Raw genomic sequence first — 13,650 nt, forward strand, 5'->3', positions numbered from 1 at the left:
CTTCCTGCCTACCAACAAACAGGAAAAACTCTACAAAGACCTGTGCTCTAGCTGAAAATTCTTGGTGATTATACCTTGGAGATTATACTATGCCAAGACAAAGAAATACCTTCCTTTGTCCATTTCTTTATAAATTAGCTTGTTAATTATTTCCCTAACAGGTAAAATGAGCTATTGTGCAGATCTATTTTCGCCTGTATTACTTACATCTTTGACCACATACTTCTCAAGATTTTCAACTGTCTTTTCCTTAAGGGAGCCCTAGGGGAAGAAAACAAAGGAATTAACAAAATCAGTTTTTAACATGTAATTTATACAAAAAATTGTGTTTACTAATCAAACCAAATCATTTTTTTTTTTGACACAAGGATACCCTATTGCCCATGCTAGAGTGCAGTGGTGCGAGCACAGCTCACTGCAGCCTCAACCTCCCCAAGCTCAGGTCATCCTCCCACTGCAGCCTCCCAACTAGCTGGGACCACAGGTACACATCAACATGCCTGGCTAATTTTTTGAACTTTTTGTAGAGACAGGGCTTGAGCTCAAGCAGTCCACCTGCCTCAGCCTCACAAACTGCTGGGATTACAGGCATGAGCCACAGCCTCAAATGCATTTCTTAAGGATTTACCAAAATGGTAAAGTGGAAAAACTAGAAAAGGTCAGGAAAAAGTAGCAGGTATCATTTGTTGCAACCCTGCCTATAAAATTTGTCTTCAAAATATAAAACAGTTTCTATTTTAAATTTGAAATTAAAAGGCATTTCATATTTGATTCAATACAGTTTATAATAAATGTAAATTTAATATTATTAGGTGGGAGGTATCTGGACAAAAAAATGGACCACTGCCATCCGCAAAGGCTATGTGAAGTATAATGAAATACAGTAAAACCTCTTCTAAGTTTGAGAAATGCAAACTAAAATAAAATCCAAAAGCCAAACACCATCACTGGGGAAAGATCAACATTACCTCGGAGACCGAAGACAAGAACCAATGTATTCTAGAGAGCTATCACTAGGGGGCAAATCCATTTTTTCTTTTTTTAAACAAAGGAAATATTCTGCTCCTTTTGGAAAGTTAATGCCAGGCCATAAAATACATGCCAGAAAGCGAGCAGGTGAAGCAGCAGTTTCTTGGTACCTTGTAATGAACCCAGTCAACAGCATCTCTTACATCCTGGAACATACTCCGGTAGGACATGAAGAGGTCCCCATCTTTAAATCCTGTTTCACAACTACAGAAAGATAAAAAGAACATGACAGGGGATCCAAAACAGGGCAAATAAAATATATATCAAAAAACTCCCAGGGGACCCAAAGTTTCCATATCACATGGGTAAAGGCTGTGGCTAATTAGGAAATAATTACTCCCTAATCAAAGTCCATTCTCACCACCAGAAATAGCCATAGCATTCAATGGAATACAATTGTGAACAAATACAAAGTGATAGAAAAATATACTGAATGGAAGCTACAAAAATGTCAATTTTTTTTTAATCACTTTTTAGAAACAGGTTGAAGAAACATTTAAAACTTAAAATTGGTCATTTAGGTTCTTTCCACCCTGAGTTTTCTGACACCGTCCCTAAGTACAAAAGTACTGTCCATTTTTTATTTAGCTCAGCTTTCCACCAAATTTTTTTTTTTTTTTTTTTTTTTTTTTTTGAGACTGAGTTTTGCTCTTGTTACCCAGGCTGGAGTGCAATGGCACGATCTCGGCTCACCGCAACCTCCGCTTCCTGGGTTCAAGCAATTCTCCTGCCTCAGCCTCCCTAGTAGCTGGGACTACAGGCACGCGCCACCATGCCCAGCTAATTTTTGTATTTTTAGTAGAGACGGGGTTTCACCATGTTGACCAGGATGGTCTCGATCTCTTGACCTCGTGATCCACCCGCCTCGGCCTCCCAAAGTGCTGGGATTACAGGCGTGAGCCACCGCGCCCAACCAAAATTTAGTGTTTTGAAGTGGATAAAGCCCAAAGAGGATATGAAGTTAGCCAACTCTGGCATATAAGGCTAAACTTTCAGTATTGGCTATATAATTCTCTCTAAAGGGAGAGGATAACTTGTTTAAGACTTACGCAAAATTTTACCTCTGGTAAGATACACAGTATTTATTCCTAATCAAATCTTGCCGGGCCTGGGAATCAAATTACCATCCCTGAATGGCTCTTGGGTAGCTGCTGTGAAATGAGTTGGGGGGTTTTAGTGTAATTCTGCTCGGACAGATAATCATCACACAAACCTCCCACTCAGTTGTCACAATTAGCACCTCTGCTGGCCGTCTTCATTCCCAGGAGAAGCCAATCAGAAGTGGTGGCTGCAGCACACTGGCAAGGAGAGGGGCCGTGTGGGAGGTGAGAGCCTGCATGGAGCTGCTGGTGCTGTCCCATCTCTCAGGCTGGCAATGTGGCATCTCTCACTAGCACTAAATTCACTTTAGAAAAGCAGAAAAGACCTACAATGGCCAGTTCTCTAAAACCCTGTACATTAATTTTAAAAATCAATTGGAAAAAAAAATTATAATATATACATACCTGGTATATCTGGGACAATTAGTAAAAAAATCTACTAGGCAGGCCAACAGGTAGGTCTCTGAAAAATGAAGAACAGATATTCATAAGCTACAATGAAATAATTCAAACTTATTTCATTATCTCCCTTGAACAGAGACTAATGGTCACAGAAGGAAAAGCATCAGTGTAAACAAGCATAGAATGAATCTACCTGGTAGGTTGAATAGTGTGTTCAGAATGTAAAATCTTTCAGTATCATCTCGCTGGATAAATTTATTTGGATACTGTTCTCTAGTTTCTGGTCTGAAAGAAAAATTTAAAAATTAACTGACTTTAAAAATAACATAATAATTGGGAAGTAACATTATTAAAAGATTCATTCAATTATTTTGATGGCTATATGCAAGATAGGATTCCAAACATTAAGCATGGCCAGCTATGAAGACGAATGAGTTCAGGTTCCAGCTCTTTAATTTTTTTAAAGACAGAGTCTTGCTATTTTGCCCAGACTGGACTCAAACTCCTGGGCTGAAGCAGTACTTCCCACCTCAGCCTCCCAAGTTGCTGGGACTACAGGTGTGATGTTCAGCTTAGGTTCTGTCTCTTAATAGAATTGTCAGTGTGGTGGGGAAGTAGCTCACATACACATGTAACTGTGAGGTAAAAAAAAAAAAATCACAACTACTACAAGAGAGGTGCAAAAAGCTACGAGAAAACCAAAGAAGGGAACACCACTGAACTTAAGGGGTAGAAGCAAATGTGAGGACTAAAGAGAGGAAAATCTAGAAAAGATTCATGCACGTGCTGGCATATGAGCTGCGCCTTAAAGGCTAGATGGACCAGTTGTGAAACTAGTCCAATTTGGGTAATGAAAGGGAAGCAGAGAAAAATTAAGCTAGAAAGATGGGTTAAGGCAGATTAAGCTACTGTCCTACACCATTTTGGGGTAAGAGGGCCCTACTGACAGTTTTAAAGCAGAGGGATAATCCCATGGGAGCTGAGTTGTAAAACAAAATTAACATAGTGACTGTCTTAGAATAAATTGGAGAAAGACAATGTGATGCACTGCAACAATGGCCACAAATTCTTCCTGTCTCTGTGATGCAATTTTGTGGCTCTCCCCATTAGAACACAGTCTATTTCTCTATCCTTGCATATAGGCTTATATAGCAGCAAATGGGATCCAAACAGAAACCTAGAAAAGCATTTGTATACTGGGGCTTACTCTCCCTCACAGCACTTGAAACTCCAAGACTACTATGTGCATGAAGAGTGAGACAGTCTGCTGGAAGACAGAAGGCTACACATAGAAATGAAGTACTTCGCCAACAGCCTACCAATGCCAGAATGTGCATAAGGCCATTCTAGATCAGCTGCCAGTTAACCAACAGCTAACCACAGACATGTGAAAAAGCCTAGAGATATCAGCTGTGCAACCCCAGAATCTCCCAGTTGACTCTCAGAATTTTCTTTTTTCTTTCTTTCCTGAGGCAGTCTTACTCTGTTGCCCAGGCTGGAGTGCAGTGGCGTGATCTCAGCTTACTGCAATCTCCATCTCCTGGGTTCAAGCGATTCTCCTGCCTCAGCCTCCTGAGTAGCTGGGATTACAGGCATGCACTACCATGCCCAGCTAGTTTTTTTTTTGTATTTTATTAGAGATGGAGTTTCACCATGTTGGCCCGGATAGTCTCAAACTCCTGATCTCAAATGATCCAGCTGCCTTGGCCTCTGAAAGTACTGGGATTACAGGTGTGTGCCACCAAATCCAGACACTCTCAGAATTTTGAGTTAAATAAAATGGTCACCATTTAAAGCCACTAAATTTTTTTTTTTTTAATTTTTGTGAGTACACAGTAAGTATATGTGTGTGTGTATGTATGTGTGTATAAGATACATCAGATGTTAAGGCATTAAATTATTTATTTATTTATTTGACATGTCTTGCTCTGTCACCCAGGCTGGAGTGCGGTGGCACGATCTCAGCTCACTGCAACCTCTGCTTCCCAGGTTCAAGTAATTCTCCTGCCTCAGCCTCCTGAGTAGTTGGGATTACAGGCGTGTGCCACCACACCCAGGTAATTTTTGTATTTTTAGTAGAGACGGGGTTTCACCATATTGGTCAAGGCTGGTCTCCAATTCCTGACATAGTGATTGATCCGCCCACCTCAGCCTCGCAAAGTGCTGGGATTACAGGCAGGAGCCACCACGCCTAGCCTTTATTTTTAATTTACATGTATATATACTTTGAGACAACATTTCACTCTGTCACCACTTGGCTTACTGCAGCCTCAACAGCCTGGGCTCAAAGCAATCCTTCTACCTCAGCTTCCTGAGTAGCTGTGACTACAGGCGCACACCACAGTGCCTGGCTAATTTTTAAAAATTTTTTGTAGAAATGGGGTTTCGCCATGTTGCTAAATCTGGCCTCAAACTCCCAGGCTCAAGTGATCTGCCTACCTCAGCCTTCCAAAGTGCTGGGATTACAGGAGTCAGTACCCGGCCTATTTTTTAGCAAAAGCTAATTTGATACAAAGTACTGGGATCAGTTAGGTGTTATTGCAGTAGTCCAAATGAGAACAGCAGGGCCTGTTCTAGAGTGGTGACCCAGGAAATTAAAGGGAAGAATATATTTAAGAGAGATTACCAAGGTAAAATAAAACCCAGCAAACTGAGCAGATCTGGCAGGGGGGACATTAAGAGTCATAGATGATGTTGATGCTATGGTTTCTCTGAGAGGTGGTTGGTACTATGAACAGAAATATGAAAACTAGGTAAGAAGTGATGTCACAGTAGTTCTATTTTGGCTATACTAAACTTGAAGTAAACAGATTTTTATCAGGCAACTAGAAACAAAGGTCAAGAACTTTTTTTTTGAGACCGAGTTTCACTCTTGTTACCCAGGCTGGAGTGCAATGGCACGATCTCGGCTCACCACAACCTCTGCCTCCTGGGTTCAGGCAATTCTCCTGCCTCAGCCTCCTGAGTAGCTGGGATTACAGGCGTGCGCCACCATGCCCAGCTAATTTTTTGTATTTTTAGTAGAGATGGGGTTTCACCATGTTGACCAGGATGGTCTCGATCTCTTGACCTCGTGATCTGCCCGCCTCGGCCTCCCAAAGTGCTGGGATTACAGGTTTGAGCCACCACACCCGGCCGGTCAAGAACTTAAAACAGAGATTCAGACTTGAGAGATAACTGAGATCATCTGTGTACAGATACTCGATGGAATCATGAAAAGTATGAGGAGATGAAGTCACTTAATGTGCAAGGAAGGAAGAGAAGAGACAGAACAGAACCATGAAGAAAATTCAGGATTTAAAAGAAAAAAAGCTGGTGAAACAGAATTTGTTAAAGATCCAGAAACACTTCTAAAAGAAAACATTTCAGAGAAACTAAAAGGGAAAAATACTGAAATATAAAAATATACAATTATGACAGTGAATACATGGAGATTAACAATCTAAATAAAGGAAATCAAATTTAAAGTTCACACTCAGAGTAACCTGGATAAATTCCTGCTTGGGTTTGTTAACTACAAATGGCAAAAACTCCAGTGAGACATATAAAATCACATTAGCTCCCTGTCTTAATCACTCTTCTGAAATGAGAGTTCCCAATAATGAATAACTTTGTAGAGTACCTCATCATCTAGCTTTCCAAGATTTTTTTTAATGAAAAGTAAGGTGGAAGGTAACAATAAAAATATACTTTTTCAGTCAGGTTTAATAAGCTGGCACTATCTCCTTAGATATAATATACTTGCCTATTCCCTCCATCAGTAAAGAAAAATTTCTTTACATAAAGATAGCTAACATTTATTAGGCAGTTAGAACCCAAATTGATTTATAAATATAGTTAGCAATTACACTGTAAACTCAGTGTCAAATCACACTAGTATATATTTAAAATAAAAATCAACGTGGGGGAGGTAATGTATCATAAAAGAAGAAAGCTACACTTGGACTGGGAAGAAAACAGTTATCACACAGATTACTTTCTATGACCCACAGAATAAAGAAGTGTTATTAAGGTCCTAACTCATTAGCAAAGCCTGATGGAGCCCTTCTTTTCCAGCCTTGTCTACCACTGTAATAGCTTTGATAACTATTTCTTCCTTTCTCTCCATCTTCAGTCTCTTTTCATAGGCATTTTAATTTTATTAATTTATTTTTATTTTTTTGAGACAGGGTCTTGCTCTGTTGCCCAGGCTGTAGTACAGTGGTGTGAACACAGCTCACTGCAGCCTCAACCTCCTGGGTTCAAGCAATCCTCCTGCCTCAATCTCCCATGTACCTGGGACCATACATAGGCATGCACCACCATGCCCAGCTAATTTTTGATATTTGTAGAGATGGGGTTTCACTTTACTGCTGGTCTTGAACTCTTAGGCTCAAGCAGTCTTCTTGCCTTGCCCTCCCAAAGTGCTGAGATTACAGGCATGAGCCACTGTGCTAGGCCAACTTTTCTTTTTAACTCTAAAGACTGAACAGTGCTAAGTGCTGTTTAGATAATTCTGCATTTACTCATAAATGACTTATTTTTGAAACACTATTAAATGCATTCGGGAAAGGAGCTATGTAGAAACTTTACTGGCTTATTTAGGGTAAGAGAGGAAGTCTGTGGATCTTGAGTTAGTAAATGTGATCATAGTACTAATTTATCAAACTGCTTCTCTTTTCTTCTCTGCCTACCCCTCCCTCAAAATGCAAAAATTCCTTTTTAGACCTAATAGAACCCTGGTTCATCTTGAGATTCTGAATTATGATGACAATATCAGTGTATAAAATAGCTTAAATTACTAATACAACCTATAATCACTTCATATTCTGAATCCTGTTTCCCGATATTCACGGATCCTGAACAAACCCCTCATGAAAGAAACAGTGAAGGAAAGGTAGATGTAACAATGGCCTGCCCAGATGTGTCAAGATGGGTGTTTACTTCACACTATTCTTACTATGTATACATGGAGATCTCTGTGCCTGTGTATTGTCAGTAATGCCAAATGAAGAGTCTTATATCAAATGCTTCATTTCTAAGCAGCATCTTGAGACCTCAAATCCAAAGGGAGCTCTGGTACAATTTCAGCCAGTTTATGTGCCTCTTATCACAAAAAAAGACACTTATTTTTAAACATTTCAATGTAGCCTCGTGTTTTTCCTATCCTGCCATCAAGAATGAATAGTAAATGGAAAAGTTACATGAGGGACTGACACACATCCTATTCTGTTTAGGAGCTGTTGTTCTGACCCTAAGACAATGTCAATAGTAAATAAGGTAGCATAACAGTAGAGAAAATGTTTAACTGTAAAGCTACAGTTACAGAAGTTATCAAATTGTGGCATTATGATTTTTAGAGAAAATATTGGGACCTTTCACATACACAAAAAAGTAGATACTAAATTTCATCTGCTGTTTACTAGGGTGAAAAGTTCAAATTAGTGACAATAGTGGAAACATTTTTATTTTGAAAATAAGCTTATCCTTATTTTTTTATTTTTATTATTTTTGAGACAGAGTTTCGCTCTTGTTGCCCAGGCTGTAGTGCAATGGTGCAATCTCAGCTTACCACAACCTCCGCTTCCCAGGTTCAAGTGATTCTCCTGCCTCAGCCTCCTGAGTAGCTGGGATTACAGGCATACGCCACCACGCCCGGCTAATTTTGTTATTTTTTTAGAGATGAGGTTTCTCCATGTTGGCCAGGCTGGTCTCAAACTCCTGACCTCAGGTGATCCACCCACCTCGGCCTCCCAAAGTGCTGGGATTACAGGCGTCAGCCACCACGCCCAGCCTCCTTGTTTTAAATATTATTACCACATATTCATTTTAACCTTATGTTTAAAATGTTTTTAATGACACAATCAAATGTCTGGAGATGTTCATTAGAATCTAAAAAATAATGTATTAGCTATTTAAAAATCTCTTAATCATTTAAATTGCTGTAGTTTAAAATTTTTCAAAGCATTTTTATATACATACCTCTTCTGAACAGCTACCTGAGAACTGTATTAGAAAGAAGAAAATAAAAATCTTAGAATTTCAAAGAAGTCAAAACTACTAAAGTTCTTATGGGTAAATTTCAAGATTAGGTTTTTTGTTTTTGTTTTTGTTTTTGAGACAGTCTCGCTCTGTCGCCCAGACTGGAGTGCAGTGGCATCATCTCTGTTCACTACAACCTCTGCCTCCCAGGTTCAAGCAATTCTCCTGCCTCATCCTCCCAAGTATCTGGGACTACAGGCGTGAACCACCACGCCTGGCTAATTTTTGTATTTTTAGTAGAGACAGGGTTTCACCATATTGGCCAGGCTGGCCTTGAGCTCCTGAGCTTGTGATCCACCCGCCTCAGCCTCCCAAAGTGCTGGGATTACAGGCATGAGCCACCATGCCTGGCCAAGGTTAGTCTTATTGTACGCTGTATAATTGGAAGGCACTTAATTTAAACAAAATGTAATTGCTAACTATATGTCAGTTTGGGTTCTGACTGCCTAATAAATGTTAACTAATCTTATGTAAGGGAATTTGCTCTTTATGACGAAAAGGAATAGGGAAATATATCTGGGGAGACAATGTCATCTTCATACTGTTTGACTACAACATTATAAAGAGGCTAAAGGTTCTTTGTACTCACCCCCTTATAAAGTTAAATCCATGTGCACAGACCAAGAGGTTTCCATAGGCATCGACTTTCAAAAGATTTCCATATAGTGTGTCAAAGACAAGTCCCCTATGTGAAAATGAAGAACACTGTTGATAATGCAAAGTAATACAGGCAATAATTTTATGTAGTACTATTAAATCATCATGAACCAACCTCATCTAATTCAAACTTTGTAGCAACCCAAATATGTCCAAAAACGATATAACTTCCGGGGCTAAAGTAAGTAAAGTCTTAAAAACTAATTCTAAAGCAACTAAAAAATATTGACTCTGTCCAGACAGATATCTTAATTGTTTTCTGTAAGAAGTAAGAGCTTAATCAAACAAGGTATAAACAAAATTCCTCTTCCTAAAGCTGGTACCACTCTAAAACATAGGCTTTTTTCTTGGACAACTGAGAAGGCTTATATTTTCCTCCATTAGATGTTGTATGTGGGACACATACAACAGCATCTCAAATAAACATCATTTTCTTAATCCTAAATATTCTCTATCAAATCCAGAAATGCAAACTGCCAAGCTTCTATCATGTTAAGTGTATTACAAAAACAAGTACCTGTTTGCCAACAGCCCCAAATAGGAACACCTGTGATTACTGCCCATCAGTTTTTGTAATCCTCCTTTTTACCCATAAGTGGGTCTTCCTCAGTTGCAATAAACTGAGCTTATTTCAGGAACACCCAGATATGGTGTATAAACTGAGTTTAATTCAGGAACACAAAGATATGGTGTATATGAAAAGTTCATGGTAATTTTACAATCAACACCAACCAACCAAAAAAAACAACAAAGAATTATTCAATGTTTTTCAGGGGTTTGTTGTTGTTGTTTAAGGATGAATTTGGAATGTCTAATTTGGAGGGTAAGGGAAGTAGTCTTAATCCAAAAATATCTTGAAAAATTACCTGGTAGGGAATGTAGAATCATAAGCAAAGCTGAGCAACTCCTGGGGATAGCCAATAGAAACTAATCTCTCCACAGTAAGCTCAAAACCAAGGGACTCATACTCCGGGGACTTGTACACTGCACAAAGAGGAGGTTTTCATTAGTTAGCAGAAAGAACAGCCAATTAAAACAGAATGCTAATGAATGAATTTCTGCTCTTTCCCAATTCTTCCTCCCTTCTAATTCTGCCATTTTTCTTCTTCCCCCTCACACTCCACGTTCTGTACTGCCCCAAGTAATTAGAGAACTCAATTGTTAGTCTGTGGAAATAGGTCAGATTACATAGCAGGAGCCTAACAACAAGCTGAATTATCAAACCATTCAGTATAGTTCCTTCATTCTCAGGAAACCTATTCCAAACATTTTTTCCCTTTATTCTTTCATTTCCACAATTTTAAAAAAAATGAATATGCATAGCTGTGATATTAATAGTGAGAATAAAAGTACATAGAAAACTAGGTAAGGGAGGTCTATATATGTTGAAGGCTTTGCTGTTGTGCATAATTGGTACAGAAATCCTTCAAAATGAACTTTTAAAATAATCTATTTTTGGAATTCCTTTCTGGCTTGGTAGTTGCTTTATATGCCTTCTCCAATCAATATGATTAACTGTTTTCTGTATCGGATCTAACAATGTATGCCATCAAAACTGTATTTTCCAAGCTATTACTATAAACCAACCATAAAAAGACGTTTGCAACAATTAGGGAAATCTATGAACTGGGAATTAGACACTGAAGAACTGGTCAGGCGTTGTGGCTCATGCCTGTAATCCCAGCACTTTTGGAAGCTGAGGCGGGCAGATCACTTGAAGTGAGGAGTTCAAGACCAGCCTGGCCAACATGGTGAAACACTGTCTCTATTAAAATACAAAAAATTAGCTGGGAGTGGTGGCATGCACCAGTTTTCCTAGCTACCCAGGAGGCTGAGGTGGGAGAATTGCTTGAACTCAAGGCATGGAGGTTACAGTGAGCTGAGATCACACCAGTGCACTCCAGCCTGGGTAACGGAGCGAGACTCTGTCTCAAAAAAAAAAAAAAAAAAAGAAAAGAAAGATATTGAAGAATTATCATTCATTTTATTAGAAGTATGGCAGGATGGGTATATGCAAATGTGTATAAAACAAAATCTCTCCTTATCCGCCAAAGGAGCGCTGAGTTTGTTACAGGTCAAAGAACGGGAATTTCAGGCAATGGGGGGGTTCTGTCTAATACTGTATATGTCTGAAATTTTCCATAACGAAAAAACTCTTTAGAGTTATTACTGAAATTCAAGCATAAAGAAAATATTGCTCCTTTAAATAAGTTTCCTCCAAATGAAATATTTAGGTAAGACTCCATCAGTCTCCAGAAGTGAGTAAGCCATATTAAAAATAATAACTAGCCAGGCGTGGTGGCTCAAGCCTGTAATCCCAGCACTTTGGGAGGCCGAGGCGGGTGGATCACGAGGTCGAGAGATCGAGACCATCCTGGTCAACATGGTGAAACCCTGTCTCCACTAAAAATACAAAAATTAGCTGGGCATGGTGGCGTGTGTCTGTAATCCCAGCTACTCGGGAGGCTGAGGCAGGAGAATTGCCTGAACCCAGGAGGCGGAGGTTGCGGTGAGCCGAGATCGCACCATTGCACTCCAGCCTGGGTAACAAGAGTGAAACTCCGTCTCAAAAAATAATAATAATAATAAAATAAAAAAATAACTAAAAAGACCTGCCAGCTTGCTAAATAGCAAATGAAGCAAAAATATCCATCCTATTCTTGTAATCTCATAATGGCAACTATTTTTATATTATGATAGTTCTTCCATCTACTATTAACATCTTTAGCTTATGGCTCAAACAGATTTCTCATTGCAGTTAGTATACCTATCCAAAGTTGGTGCTAATATTTTAATGAGTGCGATTCAATTTTCCCTTTCCAAAAACAATCCTGTACAATAGTTCTGAAAATAAAGAACAGTAATACTAGTTGCCTCCTAGGAAGGGAACAGAGTGGCCTTTAAGAGACAGGGAAGGAGACTGTCATGTACCTCCTGTACCTTTAAAACTTATATTATGTATATCTATTTTTTAAATTGCAAGCTGGGCTTTCAAAATCCTTTAATAAATATTTGTCAGATTTTAAAACCAGAAGCCTAAAATTTTTAAGGTCTTTTAAGAAAGACTTGAGTTTCATCTCATCAGAACAATGCCAAAAAAGCCATCTTTATTTCTTTTTTTATTGCAAGCGTATTAATAACTTAATGCTAATGCTAACCCTGGCTAACATTTTCTTTTTTTTTTTTTTTCCCGAGTTGGAGTCTCGCTCTGCTGCCAGGGCTGGAGTGCAGTGGCCATGATCTCAACTCACTGCAACCTCTGCCTACCGGATCCAAGCGATTCTCGTGACTCAGCCTCCCAAGTAGCTGGGATTACAGGTGCCCGCCACCACACCCAGCTAATTTTTGTATTTTTAGTTGAGATGGTAGTTTCACCATGTTGGCCAGGCTGGTCTCAAACTCCTGACCTCAAGTGATCTGACCACCTCAGCCTCCCAAACTGCTGGGGATTACAGGCTGAGCCACCACACCCAGCCATGGCTAACGTTTTCAAAACTGGCTATATTACCTTCTTTCCCTTAACTCCTGCTTCATCCTCTCTACTCCCCCTAAAAAAAAACTTGAAGACTTAAGTGTGGAATTCCTAAATCTATATGATGTACACTGTGGTTTAAAAAATAAAGTGCTATATACACTAATAAAGAGCTGGTGTACCATAAAACCATAAGGCATGGCACCTACTGTTGTAAATTTGAGTTATGTTAAAAGTATAACCACTCTCACCTTACCCTCCTCAATGTCCTACGTTCTTACTCCAGTTGCAAGTAAATCTCATTTTAATACAATCTCCATAAAACAAAAATTATTTCTCAATCCTAACCAAGGCCCCATTTATTTCAAACAGTATCTAATGAAATAAGATTCCAGTATAGCTAAGTAATTTGGGTAATCTACTGACATCTATTCTTATAGGATTTGGTCCATATAAAATGTTTTCAATTGTTAATTTTTCAGAAGGACAATCTGCTGGATATGTCTTAAAGTGGGAGACAAAATACAAATCTTAATTACTCTTAACACATTCACTCCTAAATCAGCTATTTTCTCCAGTTAGACAATCAGGTAACTACAGAGCAATGGAGTAACTAGTGAGTAAAACCTATGTCTATCAGACAATCTGGATTTGAAGCTCAAATTAATTTATTCAGAATTTTCAGTGAAAAACAATACAGAGAAGAAAAAGTCTCAAATTTCCATTTTGACAGCACAAATCCTAGAATAGCAGAAAAACACTACACTTGCCACATTATACTTTTTCGCAGGGCAGAATTTCCCAAGTGTTCAACTGAAGTGACTTTCTAGAAATTCCACCTACAGAAATACTTCCTTTTTCTCATGAACTCAAGAGTACTTCTTAAAAATATGATGTAGCTTCCTCATTTGCCAACATGAAGTTCTGTAGCAAGTACAAATATCAGCTGAAGCCAAAATTTAGGTCTGA

General features: G+C 38.9%; 1 protein-coding gene across 8 annotated transcripts in view; it reads right to left on the reverse strand.

Annotated features, from left to right (window-relative positions):
- Positions 1–13,650, reverse strand: part of NT5C2 (5'-nucleotidase, cytosolic II) — a 177,423-nt gene that overhangs the window by 9,395 nt on the left and 154,378 nt on the right. For 6 of the 8 annotated variants that reach the window (XM_074382805.1, XM_039465015.2, XM_074382804.1 and 3 more), the window contains 7 exons: positions 10,076–10,193; positions 9,142–9,237; positions 8,493–8,516; positions 2,725–2,816; positions 2,535–2,592; positions 1,140–1,233; positions 208–261 (listed from right to left, as the gene is read on the reverse strand). In XM_074382805.1, the coding sequence (XP_074238906.1) occupies positions 208–261; positions 1,140–1,233; positions 2,535–2,592; positions 2,725–2,816; positions 8,493–8,516; positions 9,142–9,237; positions 10,076–10,193 (536 nt within the window). Of the gene's footprint in view, positions 1–207; positions 262–1,139; positions 1,234–2,242; positions 2,333–2,534; positions 2,593–2,724; positions 2,817–8,492; positions 8,517–9,141; positions 9,238–10,075; positions 10,194–13,650 lie in introns of those variants that run through there. The other 2 variants (XM_039465016.2, XM_074382806.1) reach the window with 2 other exon arrangements.

Source organism: Saimiri boliviensis, chromosome 12 (genome assembly GCF_048565385.1).
Source record: "Saimiri boliviensis isolate mSaiBol1 chromosome 12, mSaiBol1.pri, whole genome shotgun sequence".
NCBI classification, from domain to species: domain Eukaryota; kingdom Metazoa; phylum Chordata; class Mammalia; order Primates; family Cebidae; genus Saimiri; species Saimiri boliviensis.